At 52.7% G+C, this 22683-nt stretch overlaps 1 protein-coding gene across 1 annotated transcript in view; it reads left to right on the top strand.

Annotated features, from left to right (window-relative positions):
* The window catches only part of VWCE (von Willebrand factor C and EGF domains), a 29827-nt gene extending 14535 nt beyond the window's left edge, over positions 1–15292 (top strand). The window contains 10 exon segments of the mRNA XM_032639671.1: positions 1642–1729; positions 3498–3583; positions 5128–5245; positions 5816–5901; positions 7242–7338; positions 8937–9019; positions 10077–10167; positions 10250–10332; positions 10693–10783; positions 14661–15292. Of these exon segments, the coding sequence (XP_032495562.1) occupies positions 1642–1729; positions 3498–3583; positions 5128–5245; positions 5816–5901; positions 7242–7338; positions 8937–9019; positions 10077–10167; positions 10250–10332; positions 10693–10783; positions 14661–15292 (1455 nt within the window).
* Positions 15293–22683: the final 7391 nt, after the last annotated feature.

Below are 22683 nucleotides of genomic sequence, written 5' to 3'. Positions count from 1 at the left end.
TAAAGGTGAGCTCGTTGAATGGAGGAGAGTTCTCAGGTTGTGGATTTTGGTCGCAAGCTGTGGAATTTAAAAGCGTGGGGGGTGGGAAGCCTGTAGTGTGTGGAGTCAGGGAGGTTTTGCTGAGCAGAAAAGAGCCAACATGCAAACAGGGTCCATCTGTCTAGGAAGGGGAGGGGATGCAACTCCCTCGGAAACTTCCTACCAGGGAGGCCGTTTTTCTCTCCAGGCAAAATATTTGCCGGCACAATAAAGGTAGCCGCGTTGGGAGGGAGAAGGCTCATTACCAGACTCAGCTTGTTAAGAGTATTTTGCTTGAGGCAAATTCACTCCTCCAAGAATAGTTATTAAGTTCCTACCATGTGCCAGACCCAGCCAGAGGCTGTCCCTTGGATTGGGTCGTGAGCACCCGGTGCATACCAGGCAGGGGCTTGGTATTTTCCATCTAGTTCCTCACCCGAGGCTCCTGGTGGCTCTTCCGGGTCGGCTTTACAGTCCCCATTCTACAGGTGAAAAGACTGAGGCTGGGAGGTGGCAGAGCTGGGATTTGAGGTGGCAGAGCTGGGATTTGAGCCGTGGCCTTTCTGCATCCAAAGCCCAGGCTCTGCCCACCAACCCTCACTGCCTCTCATCTTTAAAAGCAGCCCTGGTCTGGCAGTGATGGCGGAAGCTGCAATGTAAAGGGGCGGGGGCATGTAGATCGCTACCGCCACCATTATTGAGCCCTTCCTGTGCGCCACACTTGTGAAGTGGCCAAGCGTTTTCGTGCCTGTTCACATTTCACTCAATCCTCGGCAACCCCAGCAGAGGTGCCCTTTCCAGCTCATCTCACAGATAGGGAGACGGAGGCTCAGAGAGGTGACATACTTTGCCCAAAGTCACACGACTTGGAGGGGCAGACCCTGGACCTCAGGTCTGGCTGACTCCAAAGCTGGGGGCTTTTTTGTCTTAACTTCAATTTTTAAAAATTGAGTTTTAAATTTAACTCCTTGGCCGGTATTAGTCACTTGGTTCAAAACTCAGATGCACGGGAAGGTGCCTCTGGTGGAGGAACCTCCGTTCTCCACTTCTCAGCATCCTTCCGGAGCTTCTGTCTGCCATGGGAGGGAATGCCATGGTGGGGGCAATGCCATGGGGGGCAGTGCCATGGGAGGCTAGGCTCGTTCCATTTTCATGAGGAAGGCAGCGTGCCTCTGCCTCTCTGGTCTGCCCCTCGTCTTGGAAAGGGGATGTTGGAAAACTACACCATAATACACCCAGGTACTGGGCCCCAGCACCGTATCCTTGTGTGACCATGGTGGCATTTAAAGGTCTTGAATGGCTTCCCTTTTATTTTTTTAAAAAAAATATTTATTTATTTATTTATTTGGCTGCGCCGGGTCTTACTTGTGCCATGCGGGATCTTCGTTGTGGCATGCGGGATATAGCCCTGACCAGGGATCGAACTGGGGCCCCCTGCATTGGGAGTGTGGAGTCTTAACCACTGGACACCAGGGAAGTCCCAGGATAGCTTCCTTTAGGAGGCTTTTCATGTGGGACAGGAATCCTGAGGGTGGTGTGAAATAGGGAACAAGCTGGTTCTGTTGGGCCTGACGGTCCTGACGGTCTACCCTCCCCCACCTGCACCACCTCTCACCTCCTCAGGCTGGAAATGTGTCCTGCATCTCCCCCCGAGTGTCCTCCCGGCCCCTGTAGGCCTCCCTGAAGTCGGATTGCTGTACTTGTGTGCCAGGTAAGGGACTCTTTGTGGGGAGCGCACAGGGTGAATTTAGCTTTTTCGTAAAAAATGACGGGGGTGGAGCGGTGTTCCTTTCGAGTATGTTTTTTTTTGGGGGGGTGGTGAGTGGAGGAGAGAGGAAGGAGGTTGATTTCTGCTTTAGAAAACTCAGATCAAATGAAGCATTTCAAAGTGCCCGTTTTAATTGAGCACCTACTGTGTGCATAGTGGTTTGGGTGCTAGATTGGGCTCACAGCCCAGCCTGCCCCCTGCAGGGTTGGTGCCTTTTAACACAGACAGGAAGGGATTTGGGTCCACCCTTGGCGTGGCTCTGTCCCGAGACTGGGAGGGTGTCTCCCCTGCCCCACTAATGAGTTAGTCTTTTGTTAAAATGTGGTTCTCTTTCCTGAGATGACCTCACGGCCGTCACTGCTGGCTCTGGGCCGTTGTTCTGTGGGGCCCTTGCCAGTCCTGATCTCACTGAATCTGTGTGGTGCAGCCCTGAGGGAGTACTATCATAGCCCCATTTTATAGATGAGGAAACTGAGGCTCAGAGAGGTCATCACTGCCAAAGACACACACCAGTGAGTAAAGGAGCAGAGCTTGAACTCAAGCTTATCTGATTTCAAAGCTAGTGTTCTATAAATACTATTTTTCCCTGACTTTTGAATGCTATTTTAATTTTATTTATTTATTTATTTTTGCCACGCTGCACGGCATGTGAGATCTTAGTTCCCCGACCAGGGATCGAACCTGCGCCCATGCATTGGAAGCGCAGAGTCTTAACCACTGGACCACCAGGGAAGTCCCGAATGTTATACTAGTTTTAGTTAAAACATTTTTTGAACAGGCAATATACTCCCTGTGAGGTAGGAATTGTTAATCCCATTCTACAGATGAGAAAACTGAGGCTTAGGAGAGTTTAAGTATCTTGCCCGTAGTGAGTTGTGTGGCTGGGATTTGAACCCAGTGCTCTCTGATTAAAGTTAGGTGGGCCCCGGCAGGTTTTTTTTTTTTTTTTGCGGTACGCGGGCCTCTCGCTGCTGTGGCCTCTCCCGTTGCGGAGCACAGGCTCCGGACGCGCAGGCTCAGCGGCCATGGCTCACGGGCCCAGCTGCTCCGCGGCATGTGGGATCCTCCCGGACCGGGGCACGAACCCGTGTCCCCTGCATCGGCAGGTGGACTCTCAACCAGTGCGCCACCAGGGAAGCCCCCGGCAGGTTTTTAAGGTTGTTTTTGCCAGCAGGGATGGGGGAATCTTCAGATGAGAGGCTCTCACTGAATCCTCCCTGCCTCCAGGGGCTGGCAGCTTTCCCAGACCTTCCCGTAGGTGTCTGGGGCCATCATTTTTCATTTCTTCTTTTCTCTTACTCTTTAGTTATTCTGGGCTTCCCATCCTTCTTGGTTAAGGACCTTATTTTGCATGTGGTTCATTCTCTGTCAGTTTTTTTTTTTTTCTCTTTTTCTTTTTTTTTTTGGCCGCACCGTTAGGCATGTGGGATCTTAGTTCCCTGAGCAGGGATTGAACCCGTTCCTCCTGCATTGGGAGCTCAGAGTCTTAACCACTGGACGGCCAGAGAAGTCCCTCTCTGTCAGTTTTTAACTACTGGTGTACCTTTAGGTGAGGGTTTGGAGGGGAGCAGCGATTGGGCTGTTGGGTGTGGGTGTGCCGTGGAGTATTGTGGGGGTGTGTTTTCTTCCCAGAGACCCCCCCACCCATTTGCTCCCCCTTTTCTTTAGCTGCCCAAAGACCTTGAGCTGCCTCTTCCTTTCTCCTCCGCAGTGAGATGCTATTTCCATGGCCAGTGGTATGCAGACGGGGCTGTGTTCAGTGGTGGTGGTGATGAGTGTACCACCTGTGTCTGCCAGGTAGGGGGCTGAGTGGGTGGGTGCTGGGGAGGGGCAGGGCACACGACACTCTCAGGATGCCTTGACCAGGAGAAAAGGAGCTGCCATGCAGCAAAAGGGAAACTGAGGCGAGAAAGAGACTAAAGGGGCCTTAGCATTCACCAAGGCCTTCCCACAGTCTCCTTGAAGTTCGTCCTTCAGCATTGCTATTTATAGAGCACCTACTGTGTGCCTGGGACAATGCTGGGTGCTGGGGACACAGTTGAGCACAAGACAGCCCCAGCCCCCTCTGTCAGGGGCCCACAGCTAGGTGGGCAATGGACAGGGGAGCGGGGCTCTTAACCAGATTGTGGGCTTCAGGGAAGCCTAATTGGAGGGAGGGATGCTAAGCTGAGACCTGAAGGATAACTAGGACAACCCGGTGAGGAGCTGAGACAGATGTTCCCGGCAGAAGGCACTGCGTGAACAGAAGGCGGGAGGCGGGAGAGAGCAGGGCATGTTCTAAGGCCTGGGGTGTGCATTCCGGCTGGAGCCCAGACCGCGAGAGGGACTGGAAATGCGGCTGAGGCGGGGATCCTGTTTGGGCTGAGTTCCAAGAACAGGGCCTGGGGTGGGCTTCTCGTGTAAGTGGTTTTCTGAAGGAGTGCTCTCAGGAGAGACTGGCTGGGGAAGCAGGTCAGGCAGGGGGAGGGGCCACGAGAAGAGGGGTCTCGGGCTGATGCCATGGGGAGCTCTGCAGTGTGAGTTGCACCGCAGAGGTGGGTGTGTCCAGAGGCCAGGGAGCTGGGCTCTTCTGCCCCCAGCATCAGGTGGTTGTAGGTACTTCCTTGCTCCCCGGGGAGTGGGGGTGAACGAACCATCCAGGCACCTGGAGGACGTGACCCTCATCAGCCAAGGGGCCGTGCTTAGGGGAAGGGGTCTGCGAGGGGGCGGCGGCAACCTGTGCGTCAGTCTCAGTCACGAAGGGCTTTGCCAGCCAGGCAGAGGGTTTGGACTTGGCGAGCTGCCCAGGGTTTGAAGTGGTGGAGTGTTGTGATCGGACTGGTGCCTGAGAAAGTTCTCTGGCTGCAGGTGACAGTGGACTGCAGCGAGAGCAGAAAGCTGTTGCAGAGGTGAGAGGAAGAGATTCTGGAGGCTTAAGCTAGGGCAGCCGGGGACCCAGCAGCCACGCAGCCACCGTATTCCTGGGACCCTCTCCCAGCCTCACCCCAGCCCCCAGGGAAGGACTCACCGTTCCTTCCACTCTTGCTCCCTGGAAATCTGTCACTTTTTTTTTTTTTTTTTTTGCTGTACGCGGGCCTCTCACTGTTGCGGCCTCTCCCGTTGCGGAGCACAGGCTCCGGACGCGCAGGCTCAGCGGCCATGGCTCACGGGCCCAGCCGCTCCGCGGCATGTGGGATCTTCCCGGACCGGGGCACGAACCCGTGTGCCCTGCATCGGCCGGCGGACTCTCAACCACTGCGCCACCAGGGAAGCCCGAGATCTGTCACTTTTAGGGGGGTGATGGCAGCCTGCCAGCCTCCTCTTTGGCCCTCACTGGTTTGTGCCCCCTGGCTCTCTTCCAGAACGGGGAGGTGGAATGTTCCTTCACGCCATGTCCAGAACTGGATTGCCCCCGCGAGGAGTGGTGGCTGGGCCCTGGGCAGTGCTGCTTCACCTGCAGGGAACCCGCACCCACGACAGGTGAGGCCGCTTAGCCCTGCATCCCAGGCTGCACCCAGCACCAGGCCTGGATGCCCGAGCTGGGGGAGGCTGAGCTTCACCCGCTGAGACTCTGTGTGTGTGTGCGTGAGTGGTCTCTATGTGTGTTGTGTCTGTGTGTGTGTCTGTTGGTGTGTTTTAAGTTTGTATGTGAGTGACATCTGTGTGTGAGTTTGTGTACACGTGTCTGTGTGTGTGTTTTTGAGTGTGTCCGTGTGTTTCTGTTGTGTGTCTGTTGTATCTGTGTGCGTGTGTCTGTGTGGGAATGGTTTCTGTGTGTGTGAATGGCTGTGCTTGTGTGGACGTGGACGTTTGTGTGAGCGTGCCTGTGTGTACCAGGCTCTTGTTAGGCAGGGAAATTCACTACCTGAGGGAGCCAGGCGGCAGCCGCAGGCAGCTCTGGGCCCAGTGGGTGGCTGCGTGGACTCAGTGTGAGTGAGCAGAGGTGTCTGTCTGTCCTTGCTGGGTGGCGCTGTAGGTCCCGCGGGCATTCAGGACCCTCCTCGGCACTTCTGCCCACTCGTCCTTTCTCCCCCGCTGTCCCCTGGCCAGGCTGCTCTCTGGACGACAACGGGGTTGAGTTTCCGGTCGGACAGATCTGGTCTCCCGGTGACCCCTGTGAGTTATGCATCTGCCAGGTGAATGACAACCTGCGCGCCTTCAGCTGCTTCCCCCGCCCTTCCGCGTCCCGGGCCGGGCACCCCTGCCCCTGCAGAAGCGGGGCCACCTCAGGCCTGTCCCAGCCTCGCTTGCATGCTATCACATCCCGTTTTTACAGAAGGGGCTGGGATCCAGGTTCTTCTGTCCTCGGTAGATTTTCAGGATGACAGAGCTTGGCAGTCTGTCTGTCGTAAGAGTGCTGTGTGACCCACTGTGCGTGTGCGGGGAGCTGCTGGCCTAAGGAGCCGGAAACAGGATTCCCAGGAGCAGGTTTTCGCGGGGCACGGGTAACAGAGGGAGCTGGGCAGCCCGAGGCCTAGTAGTTAAGGCCTTTTCTGTGAAGTTGCGAGGCTTCCTCCATTAATGTGAGTCACGTGACCTCACCTCATCAGAAGTGGGTGAGGGTGCCTGAGTTTTGAGAGTCAGATTGACAGACGTGCAAGCACAGCTATTTACCAAGAAACGTGATCGTTTTAGCTCATGTTTAAGTACGGTTGGCTTTCCTTTCTACTTTAAGAGAGTTTTTAGTCGCTTGAGCTTAGAGCTTTATTTCTCAGAATGAGGTTCCTGCACTGGAACCTCATTGGCATCACCAGGGGAGCCTAGGTAGAACCTGAAGGGCTGCCCAGGGCTCGGACGCAGAACCTGCATTGTGATCCCCTGGTGACTTGCGTGCACAAGAGCGCGTGAGAAGCGCGACCTTCAAGTCCCTTCGATGCACCATTTGTTAAAAAGCCTTAGACCCTTAGAAACTTGGAAACGTTTTCATTGGAATTAGAGTGCGGAGCAGAGTACATCCGCTGCCTTTTTTCTCCTTCAGGACTGATCTAGGGCACTCATATTACAAGAAAATAACACAAAACTTCAGCTTCTTACAAAAAAAAAAAAAAGAGAAACTGTATATGCGCTTTCATCTTCTGAAAGACATTTCCGGTGGAATAGGCTTTCTATAAAAATAGGATTTTATTGGACTCCATAGATTTGGGGTGAGCCAGGGTTTCAGGGAAACTCTGAGAAGAGTTTGGATGAGGTTGTGGTGCAGCCTTGGCTGCTGCGGGGAAGGGACGGGAAGCCGAGGAGACCAAAACCCCAGCTCTGGGATATGGGAAGGCTTTTTTCTGGAAGGCTCACACCCCCTTTCCCAAGTAGCCAGTCCTCTTTGGGGGGACCCCTGCCACTTCCCAGCTGCATCATGGCACCTCTTAGGGCAGGCTCCGGCCAGTTTGCAGCACCGTCCTTTCTTTTGGGGGCCTGTGGGGTGGGGAGGTGGGGACTGGCATGGCAGGTGGGGTCTTGGTGAAGTTCTTCCTCCCTTCAGGCAGATGGTTCAGTGAGCTGCAAGAGGACAGACTGTGTGGACTCCTGCCCTCACCCGATTCGGATCCCCGGGCAGTGCTGCCCTGACTGTTCGGCAGGTAAGGTCCTGCCTGGGGGGCCGGGGATGGCATAGCACCCCTGGCCCCCACATCTGGGGTCACCCTGTATCAGGCTTCTCTGTGCAAAGCACCACACATGCTTCATCTCTGCTTATCCTCGCGACAACCCCATGGGGCAACCCCGTTTTAGAGATGAGGAAACTGAGGCTCAGGGACGGAAAGCAGTTTGCTCAAGGGAGGCCCTGTCTGGGTGCTGGAAGCAGATATGAAGATATGCAGAGCTTGCAGCCTAGGTGGGGTGATAAAGGAACATACCTGTGAGACAATTAGAGAACAGGGAGAGGAAATTAAAGTGATCCTTTATGTTTTAATAGTAATTTTCACCTTTTCCATTATTTCAAGAGTGATATTTTATTATAGAACATTTAGAAAATACAGAAAGCAAAGAAAAAAATTAAAAAGGACCCATTATCACTGTTAACTTCATGGTTTTATCTTCCTAGTCTCTTTTTGTGATATAACGTCTATCTCTATAGCATATCTGTAACATACATCTATATCTATATATCTATCATGTCATAGATATATAGCATATCATAGTTGTATGTTATTATCTTTTTTCTTCTTTTTTGGCCGAGACACACGGCTTGGGGGATCTTAGCTCCCTGACTAGGGATGGAACCCGCACCCTTGGCAGTGAAAGTGTGGAGTCCTAACCACTGGACTGCCAGGGAATTCCCTGTATATTTTTTCTTATAAAATGTTTCTCTACTCTCCCATCACCTGCTTTTTTTTTTTTTTTTTTAATACATTTATTTATTTATTTTTTAATTTTAGCTGCACTGGGTCCTTGCTGCTGTGTGCGGTCTTCCTCTAGTTGCAGCGAGCGGGGGCCACTCTTCACTGCAGTGCGCAGGCTTCTCATTGCGGTGGCTTCTCTTGTTGTAGAGCATGGGCTCTAGGTGCGTGGGCTTCAGTAGTTGTGGCATGTGGGCTCAGTAGTTGTGGCTCGCGGGCTCTAGAGTGCAGGCTCAGTAGTCGTGGCACACGGGCTTAGTTGCTCCGCGGCATGTGGGATCTTCCTGGACCAGGTCTTGAACCTGTGCCCCCTGCATTGGCAGGCGGATTCTTAACCACTGCTCCACCAGGGAAGCCCACCATCACCTGCTTTTATACGTACCAGTATGTGATAAATATCATCGAGGTGGCAGCACTCAGATGGGGCCTCTGTGGGCTTCGGGAAGCAGAGAGCGGAGCTGTAGGGGAGCCTCCTGGAAGGAGGGGTTTGGGATTCGACTGAGTGGAGAGGAGCAGAGAGGATGGCCGTGGTGCTTGGCACCCGGGTTGAGTCTCCGGGTCCCTCATCCTGATCCTGCCAAGTGAGGGGGTAGGAGGAACGGCTCCCTTCCCTGGGGGAGAACCTCGAAGTGAAGACACTATGATCCCTTTGCTGAATCCAGCGAGAAAAAAGTCAGTGCCCAATCCAGACATATGTTCTGTCCCTTCCCCAGCCCCCCGGGCAAGTGTCTAGAGAGGCCATTCGCCTGACCTTTGCTGCCTAGAAACACCTTGGACTTTCTTCCTGGCAAAGGCCAGCCATCCCCTGGCTGGCCCTCAGCACATGCTCTCTCTGGCAGGCTGCACCTACACAGGTAGAATCTTCTACAATAACCAGACCTTCCCGTCCGTGCTGGACCCGTGTCTGAGCTGCATCTGCCTGGTACGACCACCCAGACCTGACCCCTGTCTGCGGAAACTCCCCAGAAATAGCCACCAGCTCCTGAACCCTGCAGGCAAAATCCAGAGACCTCCAAGAGAATGGTCACTTCTGGATCATGGTGAAAGCCGGCTTCCTTCAGCCCTGCCCCGGGGTGATTCTTTACCCAGGGCCAGAGAAATACTTTGAACCCTGCCTGGCAAAAGTCCTCTGCTTCTGGGTGACCAGGGAGGGTCTTGGGGGCCTTACGGTATAAAATATGGCCCAGGGATTCTCCCTGAGAGTGGAGGTGAGGAACACAAACCCAGGACTCTGTACAGAATCTTTAATATGCTCACGTTCTCGAGCCCCTGCCATGTGCCAGTCCCTGATCTCAGCAGGACCTGTTAATTCACGGGGAATCCTATGAGGTGGGTACCTCCATCCCCAGCTGCTAGGTGAGACAGCCGGGCGCAGAGACCCCGCAACTAGTCAAGTGAAGTGCCAAGAATCAATTCTAGTATCCTGAGTCTGCCTCAGACGGCACACTTTTACCCCTAAGCCATACTGCCTCTCAGTCTAAATGACAGGAATATCATTTAGTATTTGGAAAATGGAAAAAATAAGTCCTTATTGCTTGTCATGCTAGAAGTGTTTCATGCCTAGGGGGCTTCTTTGCTGGCGGTGGGTGAAAAGGGATGGGTCTGCAGAAAGATCGAGCAGCTTGGGGTGAACATCTCTGGCCTCTGGGTGGCCCTGTTCGTTCACAGCCATGTGCTTTGGGGAGCTTTGGCTTCTGGGTCCTTCCCCCTAAGTTTTTGGTGCTCAGCTTTCCTGGGAAGTTCATGGATTTGTTTGACAGGTAGCTGTTGACAGTTGAGCTCTGAGGACAAGGCTGGGCCTGGGGGGCTTGCGTTCTAGTGGGAGGACAGACTCTAACTCAGTCTGTTACCTCACCATGGACCTCTCACCTGACCTTGATGGCTCCGATGGGCACTCAGCGGCTATGTGATGTGTCCTTCACGAGTGACCCATCCGCCCCCCAGAACAAAGGGCCTTCAGTGTTTTCTGTGTCCTGCAGCTGGGTTCGGTGGCCTGCTCGCCCGTGGACTGCCCCATCACCTGCTCCTACCCTTTCCACCCTGACGGGGAGTGCTGTCCAGTGTGCCGAGGTGAGTGGGACCAGCCACCCCTCGTGCAAGGCTCCTGAGTGGGCCTTGGCTCTCACGGCCCCTGTCTCCTCTGCCCCTGCAGACTGCAACTACGAGGGGAGGAAGGTGGGGAATGGCCAGGTGTTCACCTTGGACGATGAGCCCTGTACCCAGTGCATATGCCAGGTGAGCTGGGCCTGGGGACCCTGGACCTGTCGACCCAGGGGCTGCTTCTGGCCTTTTGTCCCTTTGTGAAACTTGGAGCCCCTTAGCCAGTGTACGCCCGTCTTCCACCTGCCATTCTTCAACTTCAGTTACCTGCGGGGATACCTTCGGATTTGATGCTGTCCTCTACCTTTGTTGTTTCCTTAAGGCAGCCCCACTGTGTTTGGCTTCACCTGTTGTTCAGGTGAGGGTCAGGCCCTGCAGCTTCTGCCCCACATCTTTCCGTGGGTCCAACTGCTGGTGTAATATGTCCTTGAGGGCGCTGCTGGGGAGGGGTGAGATGCTCCGGGCTTCCTCACGTGTCTCCTTCTGCTTCCCCAGCTGGGAGAGGTGAGCTGCGAGAAGATGCCCTGCCAGCAGGCCTGCTCGGACCCCTTCACGCCCCCCAGGGACTGCTGCTCCTTCTGTCCAGGTAAGCGGCCTCTGCATCCTGGAGCCTCACCACCGTCCTTTCCCACTTTGCTTTTCTGCCCAGAAACACAGCACTTGTACAGGGCTGGATGTGAGAAACCCAGGCTCAGAGAGGGCACGTGGCCTGCTCAAGGTCACACAGCCAGCACGTGGTGCGCCCAGGCCCAAGCCTGGGCTTGCTGACCTTCGTCAGTGCTATGCCACGATGCGCCGTGCCGTCTGACGAGTCTGTTTACTGTTCCTTTTTCTTCTTCATTTCCTCCTTTCTGAATCTCTCCCTCTGCTTTCTTCCTTTTTTAAAAATTAGAATTTAGGAACTGAATCAACTTTGCAGAAGAATAATTGCTAATATGTATTGAGTATCCATTAATTGTGGTGTAATTGACATGTAACATTATATTGGTTTCAGGTGTACAACATAAAGATTCAAACTTGTATATATTGCAAAATGATCACCACAGTAAGTCTAGTTAACATCTGTCACCCCACATAGTTACAAAATATTTTTTTCCTGTGATGAGAACTTCTATGATCTAATCTCTTAGCAACTTTCAGGTATAGTATTTCAATACAGTATCATTAACAGTAGTCACCATGCTGTACATTATATCCCAATGACTTATTTATTCTGTAACTGAAAATTTGTGCCTTTTGACCCTTCAGCCATTTTGCCCACCCCTCTCCTCCCACCTCTGGCAACCACCAATCTGTTCTCAATATCTGTGTGCTCAGTTTTTTTTTTTTTTAAAAAAAAACGATTCCACATATAAGTGAGATCATATGGTACTTATCTTCCTCTGATTTATTCACTTAGCATAATACCCTCTAGGTCCATCCACGTTATCGCAAACGGTAAGGTTTCATTCTTTTTTGTGGTTGGATAACATTCCATTGCATATATATACACACACCGCATGTTTATCCATCTTCATCTGTCGATCGACACTTAGGTTTTCCCCATGTCATGGCTGTCGTAAATAATGCTGCAATGAACCTTGGGGTGCATATATCTTTTGGAATTAGTATTTTCATTTTTTTTTGGATATATACCCTGTAGTGGAATTGCTGGATCATATGGTAGTTCTATTTTTAGTTTTTTGAGAAACCTCCATACTGTTTTCCACCGTGGCTGCACCAGTTTACATTCCCACCAACAGTGCACAAGGGTTCCCTTTTCTCTACTTCCTTACCAACAGTTGCTGTGTCTTGTCTTTGTGATGATAGCCATTCTGACGGCTGTGAGGTGGTATCTCATTGTGGTTTTGATTTGCATTTCCGTGATGATTAGTGATGTTGAGCATCTTTTCGTGTCCCCGTTGGCCATCTGTTTGTTTTCATATGTTTTATTTCATTTTCACAGCAACTCTTTGTGATAGATACTGTTAGCATCCCCATTTTCCAGGTGGGGAAACTGAGGCACAGAGAGGTGAAGTGAGGTGCTCAAGGTCACACAGCTGGTTGGCAGTAGAACCAGGATTTGAGCCCAGAGTCAATGCTTTTAGCTACTCTGCTACATTGACTCCTGAAAATGATTCACATCTGTTTGTCTTTCTCCATCGTGAGTGTTTGTTCATGTGGATCTTTTTGCAGAGGTATAAACAGGACATGGACAACCTACTGTAACACACAGTTTCAAAATATTGATGTAGCCCACAGCTGGTCATTTAAAAAAGCTCCCAAATATTATGGTTTGCTTACCCCTTCCCTTTTTGGTTGACATTTAGGTGGTTTCTTTTTTCCTCTTCTTTTTTTTTTTTTTTCCATCCATAGTGGACCCACTGTGAAAAATCTTTGGTCAGACAACTTTTGTTTTCAAATTTTGTGAGTTGCATTCAGACCCTGTGGTTAATAGGTGCAGTAACTAGGTCACAGGGTGTCGGGAGTGGTTTGGTGACTCCTAGCGAATGACAGCGGGTTACCAGATGGGGTCCTAGAGAAAGGGGAAACTTACAGAGACGTAGCTGGTGCCCCATATGGCCACCAACTCTACACTGTGCGTTTTGAATTTAATTTTTCCAGGTTAACATGTCCATAAAGTACCTTACCGGTGGCTATTGTACATTTTTTAAACTTCCAGGAAGACAGTGAATTTTTCCACGGATTTGTGGCCTGAATTTCCTCTTGTATAAAATACCTCTTTAACTCCTTTGACCTTTTGAAGAGGACATCCTGTATTTAGGGCAGCTCTTCAGTTCTGTGGGTGGAGAGAGGCTGTCAGGACTGCTGGGGCTGGAAACATCCTGAGCCCGTACAGTCATTATGTTGGGAACTGTGGAGTGATTATAGATTCGACCTTAACCAGCACAAAACCCTCTGCAAGCTGATGGATAGTATTCCCCTGCTTTCTAGAGACTAATCGTTAGCTAAGGTGCCAGGCAGTGTATGGAGCCTTTTACCTGTATTGTCTCATTTAAATGCCCCAGGAATGTTTATGCATGGGTGCTCTTATTGTCTCCATTTTGCAGATGGGGAAATGGAGGCTCAGAGAAGTTAAGTTTCTGTCTTTTTAAAAAGAATTTATTTATTTAAAAAATTTTTTTGGCCGTGCCGCACAGCTTATGGGATCTTAGTTCCCCAACCAGGGATGGAACCCGGGCCCCATGCAGTGGAAGTGCCAATTCCTAACCACTGGGCCGCCAGGGAATTCCCAAGTTTCTGTCTTTAAGGCCACGTTCTAGGTGGTAGTGTCATCGGACTCAGGACCAGGTCCCTCTGATTCCTCACCCCATGCTCGTTTCCATTCTGCTCTCCTGCCTCCTGATGGGGAAACTGAGGCCCAAAGAGATGAGATGCAGAGCCCACCTCCTTCTCCTGGGGCACCTGCCTCAGCTGCGTTCACCATGTGCGAACTTGTTTTAAGAAGAAATGCTTTTTACTGAAATGCGAGGTGAATTGTTTCCTTTTGATAATTAAAAGAAAAAAAAGAACAGCTTTCTTGAGATATAATCCACCCACCCTGTAAGTCACACGCTCAAAGTACACAATTCAGTGGTTTTTGGTAAAGTGGTTTTTGTGATTATCCTTTTGATGGTTTATATATATATTTCAATTGAGGTATATTTGATGTACAATATTATATAACTTTCAGGTGTACAGCAGGGTGATTCACAATTTTTTAAAAAGTTATAGGTTATCTTTTGATGATTTTTAAAATGTAATCATTCCAGTTTGTAATGTGTTTACCAGCCTCCGTCTCCTCCCTGATCATACCTTTCTCCAATATTCTTCCTTCCTTCCCTTGTTCTCCCGCCGTGGATTAAGCCCTTATGATGCGCCGGCCTCCAGGCTGAGACTTAAAAACAAATTTTTTCAATAGACTTTTTTTTTTTTAAAGCATTTTTAGGTTCACAGCAAAATCGAGCAGAAGGTACGGATAGCTCCCCGAATCCCCCTGCCCCCGCCCCACGCACAGCGCCCCCTGCTGTCAACATCCCCCACCAGATGGTACATTTGCTACAATCAATGAACCTACTCTGACACGTGATTGTCACCCAAAGTCCAGAGTTTACATTTGGGTTTAGGCTGAGACCTCTCAGGCTCCATTTCATTCAGTCCTCATTGCGTGGCCTATGTGGTCATCACTGTTATTGTGATGCCCATTTTACAGATGGGGAAATGGAGGCCCAGGGGAGTTACGTGCCTCACACAAGGTCACACAGCCAGTGCCCTGGTGAACTGTCCCTCTCTGCTCATGGTTCCTCTTGGGTCTTCCCTTTCCTGGAGGCAGGAGCCGGCGGGATCCCCCAACCCCAACGGCCGGTGCACAGGGACCCTTAAGGGCCAGAGCTGGGGCACTGTTCTCGGTGCAGCTCATCTCAGACCTGCCTCAGTCGTAGGGGAGAACCATTGTGCATCTTCTTGCCCCGCCCCCTCTCTAGATTCCCTGGAAGAAAGCCGGGGTCTCTCCCCTCGTGGAGACGTTGAGCTCAGCAAAGTGGCCCGGACCCCCCGTGGAGACCCCAAGGCCCTGCCCAACTGCAGCTCCTGCCCGGGGCCCCCAGCGGTGTTGCCTCGGAGGCCAGCGCTGCAGCTCCTCCAGCTCCTCCTGAGAACGAACCTGTCTGACATGCAGACTATACCCGTGAGCCCCTCAGGAGCCCAGGCCTTACCCTCACCCCCTTTGGGGCCAGGGGGCATGTTCCCAGGGGAGCCCGGGGCCTCCCAGCCCCCTCGGCCCTCACCAGGGCCTTCAATCCCTCCAGGAGCCTCCTCTCTACCTCCGGCCTCTCCCGGGGCTCCCGGGCCACCTCCTGTTACTCCAGAGCCCTCGTCCTCGGCCTCCGGGGCCCACACAGCATCCAGACAGCCTTCTCTGCCTGCCACCATCCGGCGTAGAGCCTCAGCCCTTTCCACGATGGGCCCCAGCCCCTCAGAGGCCCCCGTCACCATCCTCAGGCCTCGCAGACTCTCTCCAGCCACCTCCAGACTCTCTGCAGCCCTTGCAGCCACGGCCAGCCCTGGCCCCCAGGAGCCCACCATGGGGCCCTCACAGGAGGAGTCCACGGTGTAAGCAGGCCTCCGTTGCAGGGCTGTGCCCGGGAGACGCCAGACAGAGAAGGCTCTGCCAGAGGCCCTGGGAGCTCGCAGGGCGGCTCTGGGGGCCAGTGAGGCTGCCGACTCCTTCAGGACCCCTGGCGGGGACGGAAAACCCTCAGGGCCCGATGTAGCCTTGCTCCCAAGAAGCATCTGGGATGTGTTGTGAGACTCCAGCAACACGTTCTCCACCGTCAGCATCCTCCCTGGACTGCGTGGGCCGCCTGTCTTCTGAGAAAGGTTGGGGCAGCTGAGTCCCTCCTCTGGAGCAGGAGGGTCCGAGGGGCCTGGGATTCCACTGAGATTGTGCCACCAGCTGTCATGTGTCCTCACCCGAGGTTTCCTGATTAAAATCTGTCTCGGTCTCCCCCAGGCTGCCCTGCTCATTCACTTCTCGCCTTTGGGAAGGTGGGAAAACGTCACTGCAAGCCCACAGGTGATGAGCTAGTGCCCACCTCAACCCCCAGCTCGGGATAAAAGCCTGCACAGACCTGGGGCTAGATTGGGAGGGATCTTAGGTAAGTACCTGGTGGCCTTTGATGCTAGGAGACTTCTAAAGTGAGGGGGCGGAAAAGACGGTTGGAGAGGCCTTTGCAGGTTGGGTTCCCTGGGAGGGAATAGTAGGCAGGTGGAGTCTTAGGGCCTGTGCTTAGCTTTAACATTTGTGGGCCAAGGGAGGCAAGCAGGAGGCAGGGGTGAGGCCCGGCAGTGGCACGGTCTCAGCCAACCCCCTGTGGAGCTCTGAGGCTGGGCTGGCCTTCAGAGTCAGCCCGAGTTGGGGCAAGGGGGCAGGGCTTTGTGCCCCCATGTTGGCCAGTAATTCTGTCTGTGGGGAGCGGGCCCAGGAAAGGGGTGTCAGCCAAGGCAGTTCCCTGTGAGGGCTGGTGGCTGAGAGCTGTCAGTCAACAACCTTCCCTGCGGCTGGGGTAATAATAAATGCGTCTATCCTGAAGGGGGCATCTGGACGGTGTGGCCCAGTTTCCATGACAGCTGGAAAGAGGACAGTGCTAGCATTGATGGGGGAAAGTGAGATGGCGGTGGAAGGCAGAGAGCTATGCTGTCACCGTGTCACCAACTTGCTATCCCTGAAACCCAAGGGGGCTGCAGAGTAACCTGTGCCTACCCTGGCCCAGGCCATCCTCCCCTTGCCTCTTCTCTGCCCTGATGCTCACCATGTATCCCGGCGGGGAGTGTCCCCAGTGGGCACTGGCTGCAAAGGCCATCTGGGTTATCCGCCCCAGGTGTCAGTGTAGGGAGGGGTCCTAATCCAAGCAGGATGGCAGGAATAATGAATTTGGAATTAGGAGTATGAAAACCAAAGACTTTAGGGATGCAAAGGACTTAGAGACCATCTTACTTAGAGACCAGTTAAGACACAAAGGGTGTGGTTGAATGAGGGCTGGGGTGGTGCCATGAAACCCATGTTTGAGCCCTACTCCGCTGTGACTAGCCGTGAGACCTTAGGTCTTGGTTCCCTCATCTGTATAATGGGATCACAACGGTCCTTCCTCATGGAGTTGAGATGATAGCATATCATACAGACTCCATAAGCCTCGGGGCTTTGTGCTTGTGACCTTGTGCAGCCCGCCCAGCTTCACGATGCCACTTGGGATCTAGCTTCAGAATGAAAGTGTAGAACACTGACTGGCTCTGCTCCTCAAACAAGCCAGCTCTCAACATGGTAGAGGCTCAGAGTCAGTGCCAGTTTTCTCACCGCTATCCCTCTGTTCAATAAAGGATGCAATTCAAGTTTTAATACTAGTCTCCCCTCTCCACAGAACTCAGGTAAATGTGTTCATTTTGAACATTAAAAAAAATAAAAGGCTGGGGTGGGGAGTTCCCTGGTGGCCTAGTGATTAGGACTCCGCACTCTCACTGCCAGAGCCTGGGTTCAATCCCTGGTCGGGGAACCGAGATCCTGCAAGCAACGCGGCGCGGCCATAAAAAAAAAAAAAAAAAAAAAGAGGCTGAGGGGTGGGGGGTGGGAGGACAGCTGTAGACACTTCCCTTAAGTCGGTCCAAGTATAAAAACATGACTATCTGAGACACTCCCATCCCCCGCTTACAGCTGAGACCGCAGAAGCCCAGAGAGGTCAGGAGAGTGTCCGAAGTTTGCACAGACTAGGAAGGCTGATCTGGGAGGAGGGCTCTGGGCTTTGGACTTCCGGTCTGGGCTTCTCCCCTTCAAGTCGCATTTGGTTGGCTTGTTCCGTTGGAGTTGCAGAGAGACACTTGATGGCTGCAGTTTATTCAAGGTGCCAAGACCGCCGTATCTTAGTTTGGGCTCCCCAAGGGCAGACCCGGAGAGAGAGATTTGGGTGAGAGTCGCTGCCCCGCAAGGTGAACCCAGAGAGCACGGTGAGGGAGGGCGAAGGGAGACAGAGAAGGGAAGAAAACCAATCAGCTTTGGTTAAAGAGTGGGTCCCTGCCACGGGCAACTGGCACCCCTTCCTCCTGCGGACCCTCTGGGAGGTCATGGGGCACACACCTCGGAATTGTCCCCCGAAGGCCTGAGGACGCCACTCTTGTCCCTCTCTTGCTCATGGGCTCCTGTCGGCTCTCCAGCATGTCCAGCTGGCCTCACCCAAGGATCGTGCCTGCCTCCTGTCTGCTCTCTCTGGGCATAAGAAGACCTGGGGCATGGGGTTGGAAAGGAGGTGCAGGGGCTGCCTCCAGAGCACCCCGTGGCCGGGCCAGGGCTCTCACCACCACACCGTGGTCACCGCAGGCCCTTCTCAGGACCATTGAGGGGAGCTCGGAGCTCTCCTCCTGCCCCTCTCCCCACCCCCCTGACCCCCCACCCTGTGGGTAGGCAGTGCCATTGTGACACGTTGGGAGGCCTTGGTGGGATCCAACTTGGTAAGAACGTGTTCTGCCTGTGATAAGCCCCAGTGTGACGCCCCCCTGCCCAGCACTGACTGGCACCAGGAGGCCAGAGGACCACCTTCAAGACCCTAGATGGGCACAGAGTGCTTTTTTTTTTTTTTTTTTCCACACCACTCGGCTTGTGGGATCTTAGTTCCCTGACCAGGGATCGAATCCTGGTTCATGGCAGTGAAAGCACCGCGTCCTAACCGCTGGACCGCCAGGGAATTCCCGGGCACAGAGTGCTTTTAACGAATGCATGAGCTGGTCTGAATTCTTAGCAGCCTGGGTTCCGACAAGCAGGTGTGTGTGTGCCGGGTGTTTGTTCTTGGGGAAGTACACCCTGCATTTCCCCCTAGCTAGGAGTCCATATGTCGGGTTCTAGGAAGCACGAGAGCAGTGGTCCCCAGCAGTTTGGCACCAGGGACCGGTTTCGTGGAAGACGGTTTTTCCACGGGGTAGAGGAGGGTTGGTTCAGGCGGTGACGGGCGCGATGGGGAGCAGAAGATGAGGCTTTGCTTGCTTGCCTGCCGCTCGCCTCCTGCCGTGCGCTACGGTCCGTGGTCCAGGGGTTGGGGACCCCTGCAGTAGAGGACGGGGACGGTGAGCTGGAGCCTGTTCCACAGGGTCAGTTTCACGGGACCTAGGAGATTCCCGACGGGCCAAATGATCGGACCCGGTTCAAGAGACCTGCTTTTGGAGTTTATCAGATAAACAGGCTTGAGGACAAACCACAGTAGGTTTCAAGTTAGGATAAACTTTCAAAGGTTTAAAAATGCCTTTCATTAACTTATTTTGAATGTGTAGTACATCCCATCACTAGAAATAAAGATATATAAAATTGTTTTAGTGAGGAGTCTCCCCATCCCCACATCCACCAAGGCTCCCCCTTCCCTCCCCACCACTTTTGTGGTGTCTGGTTCTTGGGTACCCTTTCTCTGTTTCTTTATGTATGTGCAGGCAAATCTTATTTTCTTTATAATTCAAAGATAAAATAGCATAGGCTCTGTTATCACCTGTTTTTCAGTTTGTGGTTTTACACCTAACAGTCTCTTCTCAAGATCTTTCTGTCGCAGTCCTTAGCGAGCATCTTCATTTCTTTGCTCTTTACAACTGCACAGAGGCTCCTGTGTGCACACAGCAGAAGTCATTTAACCGTCCCCTGGGGGCGGACATTTGGGTCATTTCAAATCTTGCTCTCACAAAAGATGCTACAAAGAGTAACCTCGGCCTTACACCATTTTGCACGTGTGCAAGTCTATCTTGAAGATAAATTCCCAGAAGTGAAGTTACTGGGCCAAAAGGTATACACATTTCTCGTTTTGATGGATAGTGCCAAATGGCGCTCCTTAGGGGTTGTACCAATGGATGCCCCCTCCAGCGATGTACAAGAGTCCATGTTCGGGAGGGCCTGGGTTCCACAGATCAGAGCAGAGACATATGAGATGAAAATAACACTCCTGGGGGGCTTCCCTGGTGGCGCAGTGGTTGAGAGTCCGCCTGCCGATGCAGGGGACGCGGGTTCGTGCCCCGGTCCGGGAAGATCCCACGTGCCGCGGAGCGGCTGGGCCCGTGAGCCGTGGCCGCTGAGCCTGCGCGTCCGGAGCCTGTGCTCCGCAACGGGAGGGGCCACGACAGTGAGAGGCCCGCGTACCCGCCCCCCCACAAAAGAAAATAACACTCCTGGGGAATTCCCCGGCGGTCCAGTGCTTAGGACTCGGCGCTTTCATTGCCGCGGGCCGGGGTTCGATCCCTGGTTGGGGAACTAAGATCTTGCAAGCTGTGTGGTGCAGCAAAAAAACCCCAAAAACACTAAACCGACTCCTGGACAAGTATGAGTGGAAAAGATGGATTGAACTGAGCTTAGACCCCTGAGGCCCTCAGGAAATGGGGGAAAGATGGGTGGGGAAGAGGCCTGAGACCGTGGAGAAGGAATGTGAATCCACCTTATCTTGTGGAGCAAAGTGTCAGATCAGATATGTTAGCATGCAGTTTTCTAGCATAAATGAGCTGTCTAGTGGGGATTCTTTTTAGATTCTGTCTGGATCCAAGAATCCCAGGGTTGAGGGGCTGAGAAGGGGGAAACACGGGGTCGGGGGAGGGGATGGTGCATCCCTGGAGCCTAGAATACTGCCTGGGGCACGGGAGGTGCTCGGGGAAACAGCAGAAACACAAACACAGCAAAGAGCCAGGACATCATGGAATTCATCCCCAGAAGCCTGAGAATCCACCTGCTGGTCCCATGACCAAGTATGACTAGGACAGAATGTGAGTGGGGGTGACAGTGTACCCATCTGTGGTCTTTTTTTAAAAAAAATCAATCAATTAATTTTTGGCTGCGTTGGGTCTTCGTTGCTGCGCGTGGGCTTTTCTCTAGTTGCGGAGACCAGGGGCTACTCTTTGTTGCGGTGTGCAGGCTTCTCATTGTGGTGGCTTCTCTTGTTGTGGAGCACGGGCTCTAGGCGCGCGGGCTTCAGTAGTTGTGGTGCACGGGCTTAGTTGCTCTGAAGCATGTGGAATCTTCCCAGACCAGGGCTTCAACCTGTGTCTGCTGCATTGGCAGGCGGGTTCTTAACCACTGAGCCACCAGGGAAGTCCCCCATCTGTGGTCTTAACCATGGCCTCTCTCAAATCAGATCCACTCTTTCATCTTATCCTAGTTGTTTCCTTTTAAAAAATTATCTTGAGGGAATCCCCTGGAGGTCCAGTGGTTAGGACTCCACGCTTTCACTGCTGAGGGCACAGGTTCAATCCCTTGTCAGGGAACTAAGATCCCACAAGCTGCGCGGTGCGGTCAAAAAAAAAATTTTTTTTTTGAATTCATCATTCAGTCAGCAAATATCTATTGAGCACCTCCAATGTGCCAGGCCCCGCTCTTGCTGCTGGGGCTTCAACAGTTAAATGATCACAGTCTCTGCCTTGGTGGATCTGACACAAACACTCCCACTGAGTCATCATCTCCAGCTGTGCCCAGTGCCATAAAGGAAAGCAGGGCCACCCCATGAGAGGGTGGTCAGGGAGGGCTTCACAGGGAATTGATGTGTAAGCTGACACCTGCAGGATGCTAGGAGTTAGCAGGTCAAGAAAAAGGGAACAGCAAGCAAAGGGAACAGTGTGTGCAAAGGCCTGGAGGTGGGGAAGAACTTGGGTATTTGTGGAGGTGGGCGAAGGCCAGGGAGGTGGGAGCTCAGGGTAAGAGGGATTAAGGTGACACAGGGAAGGTCCATGGGGACCAGAGCATGCAGGGCCTTGAAGCCACACCAAGGATATAATGTCTTATTCCAAGTGCAATTGCAAAGCATTAATGAAAGGTTTGAAGCAAGGGAGGGTTGTGATCAAATTTATGATTTAAAAAGATTGTGCAGCTAGATAGGGTATAAGTGACATTGGGAAGACCTGGGGCATTGGGTAGGAAGAGCTCACCTCACCCTTCCTTGAGCCTAATATCTTGTATTTATGTGACAAATTACAAATTGGGGGATGATGTGACAAGAGTTCCTAAAGCCGTCTTGTTCTGGGCACCCGGAAGTCAGTCCGCCTCAGCAGGGAGGCCCAGCTCCAGCGCTCAGGCCGGTATCTCCAGCGGACAGCCTGGAACCCAGCAGAAGCAGGCGCTGTGGGAATTTTTCCAACGTGCACGCCGAGGAGCACAGGGCTGGAATAGGTTGACCAGCAGAAGAGGAACTGAGATCAAGCTGAACTGAGTCAAAGTGAAACAGATCGCTTTGCGGCAGGAGTTCTCAGAGCCTTTGATTGGGAACTGTGCCTTGTGAACCTTGAAGAAGGGCCTAGAATGTAGCCTGTTGCATACTTATTTTGAAACTTTTTCATTGAACATTTTGCTACCAAAACCCATTCTGAGAACTGCTGCTCTAGATATTTCCTGGCTACCTTTCTAGGGCAGGTTTGCTGACGGCGTGTCAGCTCCCTCTCTCAACCTCTCCTTGGGGAATGGAAAACCATCCTCTTCCAGTCACCAGTGGGGAAACGGATCAGCTTGGTGTCTTGCACCCAGAGTATGGAGGGGCTCCCAAGGGTTAGTCTGCATCAACCAGCTCATCACAGAACAGCCTGGTAGGTTTTGGGGTGTCAGCTTCTCTCACCACTCTGGCCCATGTCTCACGGTCATTCCTACCCTGCCTGCCCTACTTAGGAAGTCACCCATCAGTGGGCACCTCTCCTTAATCTTTTTCCTTTTCTCCTTATCTCTTCTTGGCTTTGGGAAAAATAAGAAGTTACTCCCTCAACCGAGAACTCAGGTGCTCTCTTCTATGAGGAGGCAACGGGCCTGGCATTTCTGGTCCCCAACTCTTTATATGATGCTCCCAGCTGGCCCAACCGAGGCCCATTCATCTTCCCGGCTCTGTTACAAAGAGTGTGCCGCCACCGTCACTGTGTTTGGTGCTGTCCAAATGGATGTGGTCAGTTCTGTCGCCCTGCCCTGGCATTCTGACCCCAGTGATGTAAAGGGGAACACTGACAAAGAGACGCAACCTCATAAAG

Source organism: Phocoena sinus, chromosome 8 (assembly GCF_008692025.1).
Source record: "Phocoena sinus isolate mPhoSin1 chromosome 8, mPhoSin1.pri, whole genome shotgun sequence".
In the NCBI taxonomy this organism is placed as follows: Eukaryota; Metazoa; Chordata; class Mammalia; order Artiodactyla; family Phocoenidae; genus Phocoena; species Phocoena sinus.
Note: the sequence above shows the minus strand (reverse complement) of the source record. Positions and strands in the feature narration are given on the sequence as shown.